The 22,020-nt window shown below is 41.6% G+C and overlaps 1 protein-coding gene across 5 annotated transcripts in view; it reads left to right on the top strand.

The window, feature by feature from the left end:
- The window catches only part of DOCK5 (dedicator of cytokinesis 5), a 212,162-nt gene that overhangs the window by 88,988 nt on the left and 101,154 nt on the right, over positions 1 to 22,020 (top strand). For 4 of the 5 annotated variants that reach the window (XM_058550499.1, XM_058550501.1, XM_058550503.1 and 1 more), the window contains exons 6-11: positions 8,300 to 8,448; positions 11,413 to 11,548; positions 13,389 to 13,546; positions 14,725 to 14,806; positions 17,134 to 17,263; positions 20,041 to 20,113. In XM_058550499.1, the coding sequence (XP_058406482.1) occupies positions 8,300 to 8,448; positions 11,413 to 11,548; positions 13,389 to 13,546; positions 14,725 to 14,806; positions 17,134 to 17,263; positions 20,041 to 20,113 (728 nt within the window). The remainder of the gene's footprint in view (positions 1 to 8,299; positions 8,449 to 11,412; positions 11,549 to 13,388; positions 13,547 to 14,724; positions 14,807 to 17,133; positions 17,264 to 20,040; positions 20,114 to 22,020) is intronic. The other variant, XM_058550502.1, reaches the window with a different exon arrangement.

Raw genomic sequence — 22,020 nt, 5'->3', positions numbered from 1 at the left:
TAATAAATTATTGAGAACACATCACTCTTAGACCCTAAGTACTGAAAATAGTAATCAAAGGTTCATTCCAGCATAACTTCTAAGAGTTAATGGAAGGTATTTCATTTCCGTTCAGGGCTGTTGTTCCCCACGATGGATCACAGCAGTAGAAATCACCAGCCCCTTCAGTGGAAAAGCACATGATTTTTCTCTGCCTGCCCATTCTTTAAGGCCTTGTTTAAGCCCTTTTTTCTTCATATTGTGGCTTCTAAACACACCCATCCATAATGTTTCCTTCTGGACCAATGGAGCACTTACTGCTGACCTCATCATCTGGTCCTTAGGGCACACTGCCTTGTAATGCGAGTGATCTTTTGGTCTCTTTATGTTTAATTGAGGAGAGCACTAACCTGTAAGATCTTAAATCACAACCTCTGAGGCTGGAGATGCTGTTTTAAGCCCTTTGGCCTACATCGATCATCTTGTACTTCTGTTGAAAACACTCTGGTTCTGGTTAACTGATTGGTTAGTGGTGGATACAGCAAATTTGATGGATGAGCACTGGCATATACATGGGTTAGTTTCTTAACATATTCTTTCTGGAAATTGGTGAGTGGTGAAATGTTATCAGATAATAAGTACTAGGAAAGGAGACTTTTAAAGTTGTAATGTACAAGAATAGAAAGTATGGATGAGGTAGACTTTTCTTCTTGCTAAAACACAATTCTTGTGCTCAGTTCTTTATCTATGTCCTCTACACGTCCACAGGTAATTGTGCCAAGTCTACTATTGAACAGAAATGAGAAATAAGTGAACCAGGGAGGAAGAAATATGATTCATTTATTTGAGCTTCCAAAATCCCTTAGTAGTTAAATGGTGAGAAGCTTGGGTTGAGGCTTTCCTATGTGCGAGCTCCACTAGTTAATAGCAGAATTGGGTTCTAAGTGAAAAAAAAAAAAAAAACAATCCAACCCCTCTCAGAGGGCAGCACATTTCCCATCTTAATTTTGACATCTAATAAAACAATTATTTTGTTATTTGTGAGTATTTAAAAATGTCTTATAGCTGCTATTTGTTGACTAAAAGACATTCATTGTGGGAATCTTAATCAATTGATGGTGCTGAGCAATCTGCTTCTGCTTTTGACACATGCTCACCCATTAAGAAATAATCCACTTAAAATGAGTTTGTTATTAATCATGGCTTTCTCTGTTTTTTTCCTGGCCCTTCTCAAAGCATTGACAGTTCACGTCAGGCAGACTTTCTGAACTTCTCTCTCAAATATTTGTGTGTCTAAGTAGAAAACCTCAAATATTATGCTTTACTGGGAAAAAAGTAAAAGGAACCCAAATCTATAAGTTTCTTCCCCCTACACAGACACAGACACAAACACAGACACACACACACACACTTTTATTGGTTTTTTGATTCTGTATCTAAGTTCCTTCAGTCTATGTAAAGATAAATACTAATAGTATAAATACTATTAGTAAAAGACTTTACTAATATACATCAGTACTTGTATTATTTCTTTCATGCATTTCCTCCCATAGATTATGAGACCAGCCATTCTTTTTGGTGTCTTTAAAGACAGCTGTGGTGTCTTAGAACCTCCACATTTCTCTAAAACACATTTCCTAGTTCTGTTCCAAGTGTGAGTACACAAGAAATTTATGTAGTAGATCCAGCGTCTTATGTGAGGGGAAAATGCCATCCACTAATCAGATTAAGCCCCGCCATGTAGACAAAGATAACTATTCTAGAAAGGACAGATGTTTGTATAGCTATGGTTTATTTTTAAGAGTCATACTGTAAGCTTTTGAAATAACCGTGAATATGTTTTAAAGAGGAGGGGAGTGCCTGTGCCAAAAAGAAGGGAACCCGCTCGTCCAAAGTAGAAAGAAGAAATGATGACTCGCCCACATTCCTTCTTTTCCTCTTTGTTGCATTAGTGTTATTTTTTCCTATTTAATTATCTTTCCTGGTGGATGTGGCCTTATGCTTTTGGGAGGAAGTGGGCGGTAGGAAGCAGACACTGGACTAGAAATTGGAAGCTTGATTTCTTGTCCAGACCCTGCCCAAACTAGCTCTGTGGCCTTGGGCAAGCGACTTGAGGTCTTCAACCATCTGATGGATTTTGCCCCCCTGTAAAATGATATAAAATCTGCCTTGTTTACTCCATAGAGTTGTGAGAATATGAAAAGAGACGGTGGCTGTGAAATCATTGTGCAGGCAGACCGTCAAGGACTCTGCAAATATGAGCATTGATTCTTGATGCTGTCTTAGCTGGAAACAGTAGCCGCTCTGGACGTCCTGCCTCTGGGCAGCCTTGCTTGGCGTCCCTCTGACCCCACTCAGGGACTCTGAAGCTCCCTTGTGTGTGCCCTCTTATCCAAGGCCACTTCCTTTGTCTTGTGTTATCGTCTTAGGCAGAGTGGCCTCGAGCACTCAGTAACCAGGCCAAGTATTTCTCACCATAGATAGTGAGCCTCCTTAGTTTAGGTTCAGGCCCAGGAGGCATGGATCATTCCAGAAAGGAAAGAAGAAGCATGCCAACACAGAGTGCAAATTCACAACAGTTTCTGACGAGCTTTACCTGCATTGCTCTTCCTCAGTTGGAGCCCGTTTACGGGGTGTGTTTTCAGTGGTTGATCAGGAAAGGAGGCAATTTCTGAATGAGGTGTCGGCTGGTGAAATGGCAAGACTGTGGACACTGGGGTCAGACAGACAGCCAGTTCTTAAATTCTGGCTTGCACCGTTACTTGGTATGTACTTTTATATACCCGGTAACTACTGCAAACAAACCAAAACAGAAGGAATGTGGTTCTGAAGGCAGGAGTTTTGGTTCAGTTCATGCCACTAGCTGATTCTACAGTCTCAGACAAGTCCTTTGACCTCTTGCATTTTATTTTCCTCACCTCAGTGGTAATTATATATTATAGATGCCTTGCAAATTTGCTATGCAAATTCACTAGGATAATCTGTGTAAAGCTCTGGGACAGTGCCTGGCGTATGGTCTTCAAAATGTGACAGCCCCTGACTATCCCCTTATAGCACTGCTTCATGAAAGAGCTGACTAATGATGAAAGTGTTAGGAGAAGAACTAGATGCACTGTGCGATTTTGCCCTGAAGTCATTTAAGGGTGCCCTTGCCACCCACCCGTGGTGGTTCACTCATCCTCCAGCTTGGGGATGAGGGGGTGGGCTCCCTTCCAGCCCTAGAGTTACTTAACTACGCTAGGTGGATAATTTTTAAGTATTCTGTCCATTATTCTCTGCTGCCTCTCAGGATCTTACGGTTTTCTCCAGCCTTGCAGAGTAGATCCAGTGAGCTGAATTTTGGCTTCTTTCTTAGCAGCACATGTCCTGGCTTCCATGCGAGTTCCCTCAGCTAGAAAGGTGGATGCCTATGCATTGATTTAGACATAATTGGATTGATATAATAGCTAGGTTTACCTTTTCAATAACAACCCAATTATATTTTTTGGGTATGCACAAATCTACATCCAACATTATAATACCGTATTTTCTCCACTAAAAACCAGGTCTTTAAAACTGACAAGTTAGAATATGTTTGTGGAGATATTGAGACAAGAATTTTTGAAAGAGGGACTGTCTTGGAATTTCTGAGATGGTGGGTTGTCATAAACACACTCTGTAACATCTCCCCCTGACGTTTAGCTCAGTGCTGTCCTCTACCTTCCAATTGGAGAAATGGTTCCGTGAGTTTTGTCCGTATAAATTTGGGAGACTGAATCTAATCCTGTTTCCTTATGCAAAAGAGATAACGAGGAAAGCCTAGTGATAGAAGATGGTTAATACGTATTGTTGAATCAAGTGAATTTAATTGCTAAAATGTAGTTCATAGAAAGGACCAATCTCCTGTCATTTAAAGTTTGCCAGCAAAGTAAAACCTTGTGCTAGTCTACAGCTCTGTAAAAATCTGGAGTGGAAGTGCCTGTAACTGAGGTGGGGGAGGGGATCCTGCAGGATACAATGAATCGCCCTTTCTTCCCATGGTTGCATATCCAGGCAGATTAAAGCACTCAAGTCTAATCTTTTTGATCTGGTGGTTATTACTGGCTGCTGGAGCATATGCCGTGAAGTGTAATTAAGCTGGTTTCTTGGTTTGAAACCAGCATCTGATCGCTTATTACCAGGGACAGAAAATTCCCATAGAAAACTTGGTCTGTCGTCAGGGCATTTTCTCTGTGAGTTGCAAGCCCTGCTTCAGCAGGGCTGTCGAGAGAGGCAAGCTGAGACGTGGCCAAGACTGGAACGGGGCAGGGGTGCTGGTTTGCGTGTTTCTCTAGTTTTGTTTTTCTCTGACTTTGTTGCCTGGCTTTCAGGATTTCTTGCACTGCTTCCAGAGGCAAAAATTGTCTTTTACTGGAATCTTTTCTTTAAAAATCAAGCTTTTGTTAGTCAGGCGAAGCCTTTTTCTGACAGAGAGAAAAGGCACTAGAATGGATAGGAAGAGTGGTAGGGGCCGTGCGGATTCCCTTCTTCCCAGTGCTCATAGAGTCAGGGCAGCACGATGACACAGAAGGACCAAGACACCATTCTGGACCCCAGGAGTTATGATACTCAGAAAAGACAGATTAGTTGTGAAGGGCTATGTACAGTACAGATGCAATTTGATATGGAGCCACCGGAGCACGTGGGTGCGTCAGGAGTGAGACGGTCAATCAGGAAGTTGGTGGGAGAGTAATTGAGTTCAGTGTCTCAGCCTAGACTGGAGGACGCTTATCCTTCGGAGTGGATCTTGGTGCTAGTCCCTTTATTTTACAGATGGGCGCATCCCAGAGGGAACAGTTTGCCCAAAGTCGCTTAGCAAGTTAGCGAGAATTAGAGAGAGATCAAGTCTCCATACTTTCAGTCAGGCACTTCTGCCTCTCAATTGTAGAATGTGTACGGAAGAGGAACAGTTGGTGAGCAGTGGAAACACGGATTCTTTAGCAGGTGAGGTGGAGGACCAGAGAAAAATCTTTAGACTATCGTCTGCATTCTTTGGGAAAGTGACGAATAGAATACAGGTTTTCAGACACCCGGTGAGGTGGTGCCATTGTCTCAATGGCCACCAGAATTTCTAAATTACCCAATGGATGGCTTCTATATCCCTACCACTTTTGAAGGCTAAGTTGTTTTTTTCTTGTGACTTTGTTTTTATCTCTAAAAATTCTTTAAAAAAAAAAAAAGATAGACAACCAGAATAGAAATGTAAAAAGTGAGACCTCAAAGATCTCCAAGTGGAAAAGAGGGAGAAATTCTCACCAAATGCAGGAATACCTTTACTGTCTGATAGAATATTTAGAATTCTCCATTTGTGTAGCTATTCCTCAAATTGAAGCCAGAGTGTTATTTTAAGTTTGAGCTGTCAACATTTGTTGTTCAGTTGCTCCTGTGTCCCAGGATTGTGCTGACTTTTGTGTGGAGAGGATCAAAGAAATTAGTAAATAAATTCCTGTCCTCCTAAATTATGTGACAAGGGCTGCTAGTGTAAACAGGCTGAGATTAGCGAGGGCTAGAGGTAGTAGAGAAGGCACTCTACAGCTGGTGGGCTTGGGCTGGGTAGGATTCAGAAAAGAGGGCAGGAAGGAGGGCACGACAGGAGAAAAGATGGAGACTCAGAGGTCCTTGGCTCGAGGTATTGTGGGGACTGCTCGATTTTCTCCTCACCTGTCGTCATGCTTCCCCGAGAATCCATAAAGTGTCAGGGCCAGCTATTGCACAGAACATCCTACTTAGAACAATCTTAGGAATGTGGCAACAAAATCCATTTCTTTAAAGTAAATGGGGAAATGGCTTCCTTTGGTGTGTTCCAGCTTGTCTATTCAGAATTAATTTGGCACAGTGAATCAGAGAAGAATGGCTGTCTTCATCCTTCTTTTGGGAGAGAACTTGGCAAACAAGGCTGATATGGACAGGCAATAATTAAATTTGCCTTGGATAGTGTCAAATATAATTGAGACCCAGAACTTGTGAACATGTGCCACAGTCAAAGCACTGTCTCTCACAGAGGATCCCTTGAGTCTTTGAGCCGTTCTTTACCATACTATGAGACCTAATATCTTAATTAAACCGAGGAAGCATTAAACCAGAAACCTAAATAGGAGAAGACAAATAGGTTGTAAGAAAACAAAAAGATCCCCTTTCTGCCTAGCAGCTTTGAAAGGCAAAATTTTATGGGCTTAATTTCTCACTCCTTTTTCCAGTTTGAAAGACGAGATGGAAACATTTTATATAGAATTGAATGAAAAAAGTGGAGTTTTTACCTTTGTTTATTAAAAATGGAGTTTTTAAAAGTCTCATTTTTGTGCTTTTCTAAAGACTGGCTGATGAGAAGGAGGCAATTCAGAAAATGCTAAAAGCATAAGATGGAGGTAGTTTGAAAATTCTAAGCAGGCTTCGCGTTCTGTTTGTCAGATCAGTGGTGTTAACAGAGCAGACTGTAGTCCCAGACAGTCGAGTCCTGTCCTTTCCTTTGTGTTCTCTTAGAACACTGACCTTCCTCTATTGGGGCCTTTATCACACTCTGCTCATCTCACTGCTGCTCCCACCATCCCACTTCTGGGCTGAGGACTCTTCCCTCCACGTCTGCTCCTTGTTCAGGAGAGTCGTGGACATTCTCAGCCTGATTCCAGTCGGTACTGTGCCCGGGAATGTGTCCCGGGGACTGTCGCAGAAGAACGTCACTAAAGAACATGTGTACAGCCATCAACAGCTGCTTTGTGGGGTGTTTTTTTTTAGTTGTTTTTGTAGCAGATATTATTTCCTATAATTTTAGAAGTATATGGTTATATAAATATGTCATGACTTTTCACCTAAATAAAAAAGAAGTGGTTTCATAGTATGTATGGGGTGAGTGGAATCCTACAGGTTTTTATTTAAAAAACATATTTCAAAAATGATACACGGAACAGTTTTTCCTGACCACTCTCTCTAAAGTGACCTCCTTCCCCCACATGCACCCTATCTTGTCCTATTCATTTCCCTACTTGCACTTTTCATAATTTGAAATTATTTTTTGTGTGTGTATATAAATGTATAAGTATTATATATGTAAACAATATATGATATTGATATGATATATTGTTTACGTATACACACACACATATGTGTGTAGTTTACGTATTTATTGCTGTTTTTCCCCCTCTAGAATGGGGCAGAAACTTTATTTCCAGCACGTAGTAGATGCTCTTGACAATTTTTCTAAAAAATAAGTAATGAATCAATCAAATATTTAGATAGAACGAAGGTCGTGATGGCTCACACATCAGGTATTTGACTCTTAAAATGCTTGAGGCACAAATATGGTTGGTCATAAGTTAGTTTGGTTCAGTTACAGGAAGTTCTTACTGAAATCCAGAATAATGGTTTAGTTCTTCTAAGCTCAATTTTCTGAATGGTCTAACAATTTTCTGGGAAACAGAGATTTTAAAATAATATTTTGCATTTTATTTTCCAATATCCCTTATCTCTGAAACTACAGTTCTTTCTCCATCCATAATTCACTCCTGCATTTTATAGAGTGCCTAGTCTGTACCAGCTTCTAGGGATACAAATATGAACAAGCTCCTTGTCCTACAGCCGCTCTCTGTCTAGGGGGAGAGTCAGATGGGCCAAGATGGTCCAGGGTTCTGAGTGCTGTGATAGGAATTAATTTCAGGAACTGTGGGAGGGACAAACCCAGAGTTAGGGTTTCAAGGAAGAGACTTCTAAGTTGAGACTGAAGAAGTCAGAATTAGCACTTGGCGGACAGGGTGTGAGTGAGAGGGAGATGAGGATTGGAGTCAGTTTGGGGAAAGAGGACAAAAGTGGTTCCAGGTAGAGGAAGTAACATATCGAGAGGGTCTGGAGCACTTGGGAGAAATGGACATAGTTTTGCATGGAAGGAGCATAGATTTTTGAGGTGGAGATTGGTGTCCAGTGCAGCTGAGTGTGTAGGCAGGAGCCAGGAGAGGAAGAGGCTGACAGTGTGATCTGCTGTGTGGACAGTGGAAATCACTGGGGGGTTTTCAACAGAGGAGGGACATGGGCAGAACTTTAGGGTGCATGGATGATTTGATATACTTACAAATTAGTACCAACCATGCCTCCTATAATTGCTTATCCGTTTCTAAAGTTGCAGTAGAGGCGGGCGTGGGAATGGGTCAGGAAAGGCCATCCATCCGTATTAATATTTTTTAAAATCTCCTCAAAGTGCACTGTATGGCAAAATTAATTGGTTGAATAACACCTTAAAAGAATGAAGTCAGACGATGTTCCCGTCCTCCATCACCTTTTTGTGTTCCTCTCCTCCACCTCATTTCCATCGTAGAACAGCAAGGTCACACTCTTCCGGCAGCTGCAGCAGATGACCTACAGCCTGATCGAGTGGCGGTCCCAGATCCTGTCTGGAACACTCCCCAAGGACGAACTGGCAGAGCTCAAGAAGAAGGTCACAGCCAAAATTGATCACGGGAATAGGTAAACCGGGGATGCCTTTTCACTGAGAACCTGGAAAAAGACAGGCTCGTTCAAGCTAAGGACACAGCTTACCATGAGCTTTTGATCTTGGAGTTGCCGAAGAATAATGCTTACTGCTCTCTTTTTGCCTTGGAAAACATTTAATTTTGTTGGAAAAAAATTGGCAGTGCCCTCCATGAGCCAGACCCCGTGCTGGATCTCTGGTCTCCTGGAGATGACAGATGAACAGGGAAGGTGGGCTTGGATGGAAGCGACTTAATTGCCAAACAAACTGAAGGGACTGAGCATCTGAAGCTGACCTTTTTGGAGACCTGGGACGATCTCCATTTTTATTCTAACAATGGATTTTATTTTATTTTATTTTTTATTTTATTTTATTTTATTTTATTTTATTACTTTATTTTATTTTATTTGTGAGGAAGATCAGCCCTGAGCTAACATCCATGCTAATCCTCTTCTTTTTTTTTTTTTTTTTTTGGTGAGGAAGACCGATGATGTTAGCTGAGCTAACATCTATTGCCAATCCTCCTCCTTTTTTTTGCCCCAAAGCCCCAGTAGATAGTTGTATGTCATAGTTGCACATCCTTCTAGTTGCTGTATGTGGGACGCGGCCTCAGCATGGCTGGAGAAGCGGTGCATTGGTGCGCGCCCGGGATCTGAACCCTGGGCCGCCAGTAGCGGAGCGCGCGTGCTTAACCGCTAAGCCACAGGGCCGGGCCTAAGAATGGATTTTAAACCAGTATCAGACTTATTTTCTCTCATTCTCTCTGTCTTCCCCTAACTGGGCCATTTTTTACAATGGGTGAAAACCAGATTTGCCAGAATAGTAAAACAATGTTTTTAGCCTGTTGATTTTTATGTCTCCAGCAACTTCTAAGGAGTTAATCACTTCATTAATCTTCTGACTAGCTCAGGCAAATATGTAGGTTCCAGATATTACCGCCTTCTAGAAAATGAGAAATTCAGTCAATTCATCAAAATTTATGGTGACCTGGGATTCATGGCTCCTGATCAGTTCTTTTTAAAAGACTGTTGGTTCCTCAGTCTTTGTTAACGTCTCATTTGACATTTAGTCTCATTTTTACATTTCTTCAACTTGTGCATATGTGATTTTTTTCCCTCCCCCTTTGCCCTACTTCTCCAACTTCAGGACTCTTGGATATACTTCAGAGATCTCTTAAAATACAGCTCATTGTGAATTCTACTCATTTAAGTGTTACAGACTCTGACAACTGTACTCAGAAATAGTTAGAGTAAACACAGCATGCAGGAGTCAGATTTCAACCATTATTTATGAAATTTCTCCTATGTACATGTCACATATACTACTTGATTATAACCCTATGAGGTAGCTGTTATTCCCATTTTATGGTTAAAAAACAGACCAAGTGAGCTTAAGTGATTTACTTCCACGTCACATAGATAATAGGCGAGAAAGCTTAAATTTGAACCCAAGACTTTTGATTCCATGTCTAATGCTCCTTTTCAGGGTTAAGAATTAACAGTTCCCTCCCCTGTCACTTGTCCATTTGCAGGATTATAACCACAGGGGTTGCATTGCCAGTCATGGGGTGCTGGGGGACTCTTAAAAAACAGCTAAGATGGGCTAAGGCAGCTCCCCCTTGCACATATGCTGCCTCTGTACTGTTGGGTCTTGTCACAGTATGGCATTGGCCTGGAGGACCCTGATCTCTGGCACAGGATGTTAACATTCCACAAACAGCAGAACATGCCTGCCTTCCCATTCCAGCTCTTGGAAGCAGCTCAAGAAATTAAACTGCTCCATCAGTGCATCAGTGATCCAGTCTCTGAGCAGCCAGCAAGGCCCATCACTCATGAGTCTGGTTGGCCTTTGGGTCTGGCTGTCATGGAAAGGAACCTGCCAGATTAAATCAGTTGATGGAGATGCTATATAACAGGGATAAGGGAAATTAGGCATTTTTTCTGTCTTCCCGAGGACTTGGCACATTTCCCTGTTATTCCTGAGTTTTCTTACTGTTTGGACATCCCTACTTCCAAATTGGTGCCTGGGAGCCTGGAATGTACGCTGGGCATTCAGATAGCAGTATCCCGTTTCCACCACAGTCTCCAACTTCTTGGAACTAAGCAAAATTTTTTCTGCTTTTGTGTGGACATTGGGCATAAAAGTCTTGGTGGGGGTCGTGCCATGCATAGACCATGTGGCTCTTACTCTTCCCACACAACACTCAGAGCCACATCTTAACACCACCCGGTGTTTTCTTGTGGCAGTTGCTGCAATGAGAGCTAACGTTTGTTGGGAGTGTGTTGTCTTCTAGATATTGTATTATGTGCTTTACATGCATTATCTCATTAAATTCTCACAGCAACCCTGAAGGCTAAGGAATAGTTACAGATGAGGAAATCAGGACTTGGCAAAATTAAGTAAATTACCCAGAGTCACCTTGCTAACAAGTGTTAAAGCCAAAATTCAAATCCTAGTCTAACTGACACCAGAGCCCATGCTCTGAGATGGGTTATGAGATACAGCAGCCAGGACTTACTTCATGGATCTCCTTTAAGACAGTCTTGAATTAAGTACTGTCCCCTAAGCCTGTACTTTTAAGGAAATCAGGGCAAGCCCCCAAATATTTGTGCATTGGTCTTTCATCGTTCCTATGCCAAACAAGAGTAGAGTAGGGGAGGAGGCTTTGGTCAGAGGAATCTGGTCAGAATCAGTGCCAGTTTTTCCTTTTCTGTTGAGGTTCTGTGGACCAGATAACTTTGCACATCATGATCCAAGTTTGGTTAACATTATCATAAGTTTTCTAATGTTGTTATGTGGGAAGGAGCCAGAAATTGAAAGGAGAAAAGCCAATGAGCTGTTCTTGACTTGTCCAGTACCCAACCTTTGTAACTATGACTCCTCTGGGTTCTTTCATGAGGACTCTTCAGAAGAGTCTGTTCCTAAGGAGGAGAACCAGCTGACCACTCTTTTCTTTCTAGGATGCTTGGGTTAGATCTGGTAGTGCGAGATGACAATGGGAACATCTTGGACCCGGACGAAACCAGCACCATTGCCCTTTTCAAGGCCCATGAAATGGCCTCAAAAAGGATTGAGGAAAAGATCCAAGAGGAAAAGGTACGCTTCCTTAGATGTGCAGATTTTGGCCACTGAGGTTCCATTTTTGCTTTTTGCGGGGGGTAGAGGAGGTGATTGGCACTGAGCCAATCGTTGGCTGCTTTTGTGCTTAATGAGAAAAAGGGCGTCACTGACGACAGAGGTAGACATGGTGTTTCTTTCATTCAGCTCCTCATTTGAAAAGCAGAACATAACAAGAAGAATGAGGCAGCTATATATGTTCTGATAGGGAAAGATGGCAAAGATAAATATTAAATGAAAAAAAGCAAGATGCAGAACAGTGTGTATAAAACACTGTTATTTGTGTTTCAAAAAGGAATATACATATATCTGTGCTTGCATATGTGTAGACTAACTCTGGAATGATAGACAAGAAATTGATAATTAATAGATGCCTCTGAGAAGGAGAGCTGGATGGGAGGGAGCCTTTTTACTGAGTAACCTTCTGTATTTGAGTAAAGTGTTTGAAAGATTTTGAAAGTAATAATTGGACATTAAATAAAAATTAGAAAAGTACAGAAAAAGAGGGGGCCCGCTCCGTGGCGTAGTGGTTAAGTTTGTGTGCTCCTCTTCGGCGGCCCGGGGTTCGCAGGTTCGGATCCCAGGCGCAGACCTATGCACTGCTCATCAAGCCATGCTGTGGCGGCGTCACACATATAAGGTAGAGGTAAATGGGCATAGATGTTAGCCCAGGGCCAGTCTTCCTCAGCAAAAAGAGGAGGATTGGCGACAGATGTTAGCTCAGGGCTAATCTTCTTCACACACACACACAAAAAGTACAGAAAAAGAGAACAAGAAAAAAATGTCACCCATATTACTGATACCGAACCAAGTGGGCTCGCCTCCTGGTAAGTTAAATAAGACTCTACACCAGTGGAAGTTGTCTCACAAAGTAAAGTGTATTTGCCACAAATAGGAGGCCATGCGGAATCATTTCCAAAGTCATGGCGTTCCCAAACAAAGCAAAGCAGGAACTTTTATTTGGTTGGGGAATGAATATTCAAAAGGGAGGGGGGTATTCGTTTGCACAGGCTCAATTGGAGAACATGCTTCCACATAATGAGGCCTAAGCTCCTCCTGGAGAGAGCTTTGCCTTAAAAATAAGGCAAAGGTCATGGGCATAGCTTTTGTGGTGAGGCTTGGTCAGTTTCAGGGTGGCTGGTGGTTACATTTCCTTAACATACAAAAGGAAAAGAAACAACTTGGAAAAATAGTTAATTGCTTCCAGACCCACCTTTGAGTGTCTGCAGACACCTAGTCAGTGACATTATCACTGCCCAGACCCAACCATATTGATATTTTGGTGTATCTTCTTATAGTCTTTCTGTTCTAATGAGTAAAGGTTTCTGTTTATTTTCTTTCGTTTGTAGTTTTTATTTCTTTAGCACAAGTTGTGATAATATTTAATAGTGTTTCTGGATCCAATGGCTAACCATGCCCAAGGGTGAAGCCTTTCCAGTGGGATCTCTTGCAATGAGAGTCATTCCCAAAAAGAGGGATAATGAATCTTGATTTTTGTGCTTTTGTGGTTCATCCAGAAACCACTGTGAGAAAGGAGAACTTCTTGAAGCTTCTAAAACCATGAGTTATCACCTTTAGACAGCATTTATTGAATTACTTGGGTTCAAGGTCCTGAACAGGACAGTCTTGATCATCTAAATAGTAATGATTATATTTTGCTCCCTCAATCATTTGTCCACTTACACACACTTGCTTCTCAGTAAGTGCTTCTCCTTTTGCGTGGTAATTATATTTGTCCCCATTTGCAGGCCAGTGTCTTTGTCAGTATTTCCCATTTGCTAAAGCCAAGATGCTCTTCCCTCTTTTCCTCTGTGTTCAGTCATTTCTGCAGAACATGGACTTGCGGGGCCAGTCCATCTTCAGTGCAGTCCACACCTACGGGCTCTACGTGAACTTCAAGAACTTTGTCTGCAACATTGGGGAGGACGCAGAGTTGTTCATGGCCCTCTATGACCCGGACCAGTCCACTTTCATCAGGTAGTGGAGACCCAGGTCGTCTGCTGTCGACCTTGCAAAAATACCCAGCCTTCACCTGCCCCCTAACTGGGGAGTTCTTTGCTAGGTTTGAGGGGGAAGGTAAAGAAGAGGGGGAGGATTTCTAGGCAGTAGAAAATAAAATCCTTTGGGCTACTGAGCCTTTCTGTATGGCAGGTGAAACAGTGCAGTAACAGTTTGTGTACTCCTCTGTCTTAGAAATCACATGAAACTCATCAGAACGTGGAAACAGCAACAAAGAATTGAAAAGACCATAGGGAGGGAGAAGGGAGGGATGAATAGATGGAGCATAGAGGATTTTAGGTCAGTCCAACTATTCTGTATGATACTGTAATGGTAGATACGTGCCATTATACATCTGTCCAAACCCATAGAATGTACAACATTAAGAGTGAACCCTCATGTAAACCATGAACTCTGGGGAATAATGACATGTCAATGTCAGTTCACTGAATGTATCACATGTACCACTCTGCTAGGGGATGTTGCTAGTGGAGGAGGCCATGCTTGTGTGGGGGCAGGAGATATATGGGAGGTATCTGTACCTTCCACTCAACTTTATCATGAACCTAAAACTGCTCTAAAAAATAAAGGCTAAAAAAAAAAAAAGACTATAGGGAATGGTAACAGACTTGGTTCCATCCTACAGTCATGCTACTGCTGAGCAGCTAAGAAAACAGACTTATTGTTGAGAAGATGGTTAAAAGTAATTACTGACAAATTGTTTATTTCTAAAATAGAAATTTTGAATGTGGTGTTGTGGATTTCAGTGGGTGGATTTGGAATGATTATTATAAAATTATATTCTTGATTCATCAAAGCTGAAATTTTTATACAAAAAATTTGAGACGGAAGAAGGACCTCAGATAGGATCTGGTAGAATCTGCTGTGTCTCTGCCCGTGTTGAACAGTGTTTGTCACGGGTCCATACAGGGTGTGCCCCATGGAGCCGGGCTGCAGCAGGCACCTTGCTCTAGAGCCAGGAGACCAGAGAGTGGTCACTTGTGCGGTCTCAGTTCCTGCCTGTGCCACATTCACACCTGCCTGATGAAGTTAGCTGAGCTTCTCTGGACCTTCCTGTCACTCTCTTAAGTCTATACTGAGGGCAGCTCCATCCGCAGTTAGCCCCTTATTAAGAATAATTTTTTTTCCTCCACCAGTGAGAATTACCTAATTCGTTGGGGCAGTAATGGGATGCCCAAGGAAATAGAGAAGCTTAATAACCTTCAAGCGGTCTTTACTGTAAGTCCTACCTTATGTTTAACAATTTTCCTTGTTTATGATATTAGCAGATACACATGATAAGTATATGGAAAGCATAAAAAATGAAAAGATGAAAATAAAAATCATCGTAATCTCCACAGCAGGAATAACCCACTCATTTATTCAACAGATATTTGTCAAGCACCTATTAGATACCAGGTGCTGATCCAGGCACTTGAGATGCGTCAGTAAACACATCAGAAAAACATGCCTGTTCTCAAGGAGTGTTTGTCCAAATGGGGAAGACAGTAATGAACAATTATCAAATGAATGAGTAAATTGTACTGGATGTTAGAAGTCATAGAGCTTTGTGGGGATTGGGAGCTTCTGGGCTGGGGGAGGGTTGCTGTTTTGAATAGGTGGGTCAGAGCAGACCTCTGTGAGAAGGAACCCTTTGATGGGGGAGTGAGCTATGCAAATAAAGGGGAAGAGCCTTCCGGACCGAAGTTATGGGTCCAGCAAAGTCGGGGTCTAGACTTTATTGTTTACATATATTTTAATGGACTCTGCCCTGCCCCCTCCTCTTCTCCAAGGAAGGGGGAGTGCTGCTATATATGGACCAAGAGCAAGGAGATTTATTAGTCTGTAGCTTCAGGCTTGGTGACTCTCTTTCTCTTGGGCTGGGAACTTTCTTGGGGTTCTCTCACTTTTTTCTGTCAGTGCTTGAAATGCCCCGGAGCTGCTGCCACCTGCTCTGAGAAGCCTTGGTGGGCAGGTTTCCCAGCTCCCATTAGGCCTAATGGAGATACTGTCTTTCTTTTCTCCCTTTTCCCCTTAAGCCCACACTGGTCTTTTATCTCCTTATCCTCTTAGCAGAGGATCAGGGTCTAAGGTAGAGCGCCAAAGGAAGTGATAGGAAGGAGCAGTGGTTCCAATGCAGGCTTATCATTCATTCATTCATTCATTTCTCCTTATTATTATTCCTTCCCTCTGTTAACATCCCACCCCTAGGACAAGCATGATCTGATTACCGTCCCTGCACTGACCCATCTATGTCTTCACTACCTGGTAAATGTAGACAAGAAAGAGCTTAGAACTCTTCCCGAAACCTCCCCCAACACACAGAGTATCGCCTCAGTTTTAGGATATGTGAATTTTTCCCTGAAATCAAAAGGCATTTATCAGTCAATATGTATATTAAAAAAAAACAATTAAAAAAGGTATTAGTGAATCTTTGATCTATCTTCTAATCAATACCATTTTTGAAGAGCTGTAATTCATCTCCATTCTCCCACTCCCCCCACCAATTAGGATCTTCTTATATGTAAATGTCATGTCCAGCTTTTTCAGTTAAATAAAATGTAACCATTTCCTTGGTCATTAAACATTCTACAAAAACTTGGTTTATAAATGATTGCATATTATTAAATAATATCAATGTGCCGCAATTTATATAACCAGTCACCTAGAGTCTTTATCTTTCTACTAACAGAAGCCTCACAAAACTCAGAGTAGAAATTCAAGGTTGATGTTATCATTGGTATATATTCCTGTCTTGGAGACCTGACTTAACTTAATTACAGAGGATGGATTTGGAATGATTATTTAGAAAGTAATTCTTGGTTCAGTAAAGAGGGCTTGGACAGCTGTTTCATGAAAAGAATTTGAGATGCAGTTGAATTACTGCTGATGTGAAAGTGAATGAGATATGTGAGCTCATTCCTGGGTTTATTCACCCATTCTTAAGACTACAAACAAGTATGGAACGTGAGCCACAAAAAACAGAGACATTTAGTCTGCACATCTCTTGTTAATCAGCATACACCCAGAGCTCTCAATAGATATGCTCATAAAACAGAAGAATAATTACAGAAAGCAGTACATGTAAATTTCTGTGTTATAGTTGCCTCACAGGGTTGTTTGGAAGATGAAATGAAATATCCCCAGCATGTGTGGATACCCAGTAAATGTCAATGTCATGGAAGTTTTAATTTCATTTGACACTGAAATGTATCATATGCTCCAATATGTCCTGGCAGGATATAAAAGAGCAATGACAAGTGTCCTGGTTTTTAAATACCCTGCTTAATTGACAAAAAAGAGACCTTAGGTTGAATATGATCTGATTTATAAATTTGAAATAGGAACTAGGGAATTAAAAAAGTTCCTTTTTTGAATACAGTCATTTTTATCCACTGCCATGATAGGTCTTGGGTGGGGATGGGGAAGAGAGGAGTCATTATGATATTTCAGCTTTAGGAAATATGCTCTGAGTGGTGTTCTGTTGTAGAGTGAAAAGAAAAGAGAAATGAAGGTGACTGGGTGACACAGCATGACCTCCTTCTGCATGCTCTCTGCCCCTTTAGGACCTCAGCAGCACAGACCTTATCCGGCGCCGCATCAGCCTTGTGTGCCAGATTGTCCGGGTGGGCCACATGGAGCTGAAGGAGGGAAAAAAGCACACCTGTGGACTCCGAAGACCTTTTGGAGTAGCAGGTACAGAAAGACCCAGAGACAAATGTAAAATGGTGCAGCCACTGTGGAAAACAGCATCAGGTCCACAAAAAATTAACCATAGAACTTATGATCCAGCAATCCCATTCTGGGTGTGCACCCAAAAGAAGTAAAAGCAGCGTCTCAAGGAGATATTTATACAGCGATGTTCGTGGCAGCATTATTCACAATAGCCAAAAGGTAGAAGCAACCCAGGTGTCTGTTAATGGATGAATGGATAAACAAAATGTGGTATATCTATACAATGGAATATCATTCACCCCTATAAAAAGAAGGAAATTCTGACACATGTTACAACATGGGTGAACCATGAGGATATTATGTTAAGTGAAATAAGCCAGTCACAAAAAGGTAAATACTGTATGATTCCTAGAGTATCAAATTCATAGAGACAGAAAGTAGAATGGTGGTTGCCAGAGACTGGGAGGGAGAGGAAAATGGGGACTTAGTGTTTAATGGGGACCAAGTTTCAGTTTGGGAAGATGAAAACGTTCTAGAGGTAGATGGTGTGATGGCTGCATAACAGTGTGAATGTACTTAATGCCACAGAACTGTACATGTAAAAATGGTTAAAATGGTACATTTTGTGTTATGTATATTTTATCACAATAAAAAAAAATTTAAAGAACGATAGAGAGAGGAGGGAGGAAGGGAGGGAGACCCAGAGACAGTGCAAGGTGAGTTTGGCTGTCGCTGCCGGCATCAGACACACCGTGTTCACTGCCTGGGACTGCTGGGTAGTTTCCTCAGGTTCTGTGTCCTCACCTGGCCCCACCTCCTTGTCTCCCTCAGTGCCCAGCACTGGCTCTTGTACACAGAAAGCTGTCAGTAAAGCTTCAGCTGTGACTATTGGAATCCTCCCTGCCTACCACCGTATGCTGATTTTAGTCGAATAAAATTCTCCCTGGAAAGTAGTTTTCTTGTCTAGGAAATTTACTCTTCCAAGGCAACACCGTGTTTATAACTGCTTTCACAGAGGGTCCTTGGCTTAAATCAAACCCCACAACCTTCCAAGAGGTGCTACATTTCCTCTGTAGTTTGTTAAATTGAGGAAATATATTTTTGGTCTTACATTGACATTTTGGGCACTAAGTAGTTTTGAAAGCATCAATGAAATGTCATAATTCTGCTCCTGGAAGAAGGGTCCAGAAACTCCCTGTTATCAGGGTTGACCCTGTGGGTTATGCGGATGAGGCAGCCTCCGTATCCCGTGAGACTGTGTCTATTGTGCACACTTTGAACACCCTGCACTCCACCTGCTCCTTAAGGTCTGTCAGTCTCTGTCTAGATGGGCTGGCCCTACTTCCCGATAGAGAATTACAATGAAGTCTTAGAAAAGGCAAGGAGCCCTGGCCCAGGACAATATAGCCATCTTTATGGCAATCTATTCATTGTTCCATCAAAGGATTTAAGGAATATTCAAGGTCACTGTCATTTGAAAGGGGGCAAAGAGATTTGAGCATCAAGTTTGAAGGTTTTGTTGCTTTTCTATTTCAGGGTGTGTGTGTGTGTGTGTGTGTGTGTCTGTGTGTGTGTGTGTTCAGGGCGTTGAGTGTGGTGGGAAAGGAGAGGAGACTAAGTTACTCTGAGCTGTGATGCCGAGTGTTAGTAGAGCTTAGGAGGAACTAGATGATGGCGTTGACAAATGAACTGCCAATTTTGGGAGTCAAATACAAATTTTGCAGTGTTTTTTTTGTACAGTGTTTGCAGGAGTCCATTAAGGGCTGACAGCGAGTTGATGTCATGCCTGCTTTCTACAGCTTCCTTTCACCAGCATTGTTATTTCCCAAGCCTTAGGCTCTTTGTCATTTGGGTTACTTTGAGAAGGCATTTCCTACCTTATCCTTAATTTTTCATGAGAACTGTCTCATGTCTCATTATTTCTTTTAATCTGCAAATGGGTTATTTGAGGAGTGGATTGTTAGTGTGTATTTTATGTCCAGATTGTAATTTATTAACCAAGGGATCACCTCCTGCCATGGGTGATCATTTCAGCTCATTTCAGCAGCTGTAGAGTGGCCCACTCATTACTTCTCGAGGCAGTAGTGCATAGTTAAGTTAAATGACTTGGCCCTATAGTCACTATTGGGTTCATACGCTGGCTTTACCGCTTAAAACTTCTGACCTAGGGCAAATTGCCTACCTTTCCTGTGCTTAGTTTCCTCATCTCTTAAAGTAGGGCTAATAATAATATCTGTATAAAGAAGATAATATATGCAATAGGCTTAGAGCAGGGCTTTTTAAATTGCTCCTCTTGTGCATAAAGGAGCAAATCACTATATGATCTTCTAGTCTGTGCTGCTGGTGCCCTGGCCTCCTTCATTCACGTGGAAACCAGGTGAGATAATGTCAAATCAGAGAGACAGTTGACCACTTAAGGTCTTGAGTTTCTCTCCCAGGTCTTTCATTCTGTTGACACTCCTGTCAAAAATATGTGTTCTCTGTGTCTTTGAATGCAGGCTTACTAAAAAGTAATCCAGTCTTGAGTTTCTCAAGAAGTGAGCAATTCTGTCCTGCAGAATTTTTGAAAGAGGGGAGTCTGCAGGGTTGATCTGAGAAAATCGAGCCCCTGCATGAGCTCGTGATGAATTGCTCTCCTGCTAGGCTAGGGACACTGGGGCTCATCGTTGGCAAAGAAATGTCCCTGCTTGGTGTCTTTCTTCCTCCAGAGTTCTGTTTGTGGATACTGTGATTTTCCATTGTAACTCGCTGAGGCCTGAAGCAATTAGTTTCTTTAATTAGGTTTATCTCTTTCCTAGTGATGGATATTACTGATATCGTACATGGGAAGGTGGATGATGAAGAAAAGCAGCATTTTATTCCCTTTCAGCAGTAAGTAGTTTGGCATTTACTTCTGGTGACTTGAGACCTGGGTTAGCCCTTTGAATGTCTGTTAACACAGAGCCAGGTACTGGGAACCACTTGCCCAGTTAGAAAAGGGAAGCCTCCTATGCTGGAAGATTGTCAGATAGGAGCTGACAGAGGACATTTTTCAAAGTCCTTTATATTGGACTCCAATTTAAGAGGGTAAACCGAACTTTCCTGACTACAGAAATAACCAAAGGAATATAGGAGGCAAATCGGTGTCTGCACTGAAAACCAGAGAGTGGTGCCCTTAGAGTGTCGGAAATGCCAAAGTGTACTGTGCTTTGTCGTGTGGAACAGGTATCACGCGAGACAAGGAATCATGTAGGACACACAGGGCTTCTCAAACCTAACACGCATGTGTGTCACCCCGATCTTGTTATAATACAAAATGTGATCAGTGGGTCTGGAGTTGGCATCTAACACGCTGCCAGGTGACGCTGCAGCTGCTGCTCTGGAGACCACACTTTGAGTAGCAAGGGTTTAGGAGGTGCGAGAGTGAAGGGCTGACTAGTCCTTGGGTTCCTGCAAGCAGAGGGAAAGCCAGCCAGGGAGTACATGGGAGGATTCCCGGCAGAGCTCCACTAAGATCCCCATACTGAGCTTCAGGAGCTGGAGCCCTGGGCAGGCCACTGGAGAGCTGCTGGTGAGCGAATCTCCATCCCTATCACTCTGAAGAAGTATAGGTGTGAACATCATGACTGGCTCGAGCAGTCATGTTCCACTCACCCCGTGCACAGGTGGTGTGGGTGTGAACGTCATGACTGGCTCGAGCAGTCATGTTCCACTCACCCTGTGCACAGGTGGTGTGGCCTAGGTGAGACCAGGGAATGTTGCTGAAACTGACCCCTAACAGGGCAGTCATGTCAGCAAGAGAGGGTGATTGTCTCTGCTAGCTTGCAGCTGCCACAACAGATCGGTATGACAAACTGAGAATTCCAGAAACCAGCCCAAGGATATTTGAATTACTATGTGATTTTATTAATAATAAATAATAAGATTATATTATTTTTAAAAAATTATATAAAATATATGAATAATAATAAATCAGTAGAGAAAGATAAACTATGCAAAAAAAAAGTTTGAGAAAATTAGCTAATAATTTATTAGCTAATAAGTTAGAGCCTTATCTCACAACTTATACCACTATAAATTCCAGATGATTAAGTATATAAATGTAAAAGCCAAAAATCATAAAATACTACAGGAAAATAGAATTTGTACATAATAGTAATGTGTGGGAAGCCTTTCTGGGTCAGACACCAAAGATTCGACTAAAAAAGAAAATTGGTAGGTTTAACCACACAAAAATTTTAAACAACTTATATGTAGAAAAAATTTAATAAAATCTTTGCAATGTGTATGAAAAAGGATAAGTATTCTTAATATATAAACAATTAATAGAAGTTCATAAGGACAAAAAAAGGAAATATACACACACGCGAAGAATTGGCCTATAAATTCATTGAGGATCAATGAAATGCAAATTAAACAATGAGGTTTAGTTTTTGGCTTGACCAAGTTTTAAAAATATATACAATATTCAGTGTTTGGTAGGTATAAGGAAACATATCTTACTTATAGGAATATAAATTGTTATGATGCATTAAAAGCCTTAAAATTTTGATATTTCAAACAATATACTCCATAATTAACAGTGATTATTTCTGTTGGTTTAACTATAGGTGATTTTGCCCCTCTTTTTGTTTAACTCTATTTTCTTTTTTTATACAATAAATATGTATTATATGTAATTTTATTTAAAATATAAAAATCCCTATATTTCAATTTAAAGTCCAACACCTTTGGACAGGTTTCTAAACACAATAGTACAAATAGCTTATGCTAAGTAGTACTTCCCTCCTCATCCAAAG

The sequence above is a fragment of the Diceros bicornis genome, chromosome 11 (genome assembly GCF_020826845.1).
Source record: "Diceros bicornis minor isolate mBicDic1 chromosome 11, mDicBic1.mat.cur, whole genome shotgun sequence".
NCBI lineage: Eukaryota > Metazoa > Chordata > Mammalia > Perissodactyla > Rhinocerotidae > Diceros > Diceros bicornis.
The sequence above is the reverse complement of the archived record's forward strand: the minus strand, read 5'-3'. Positions and strand labels throughout refer to the sequence as shown.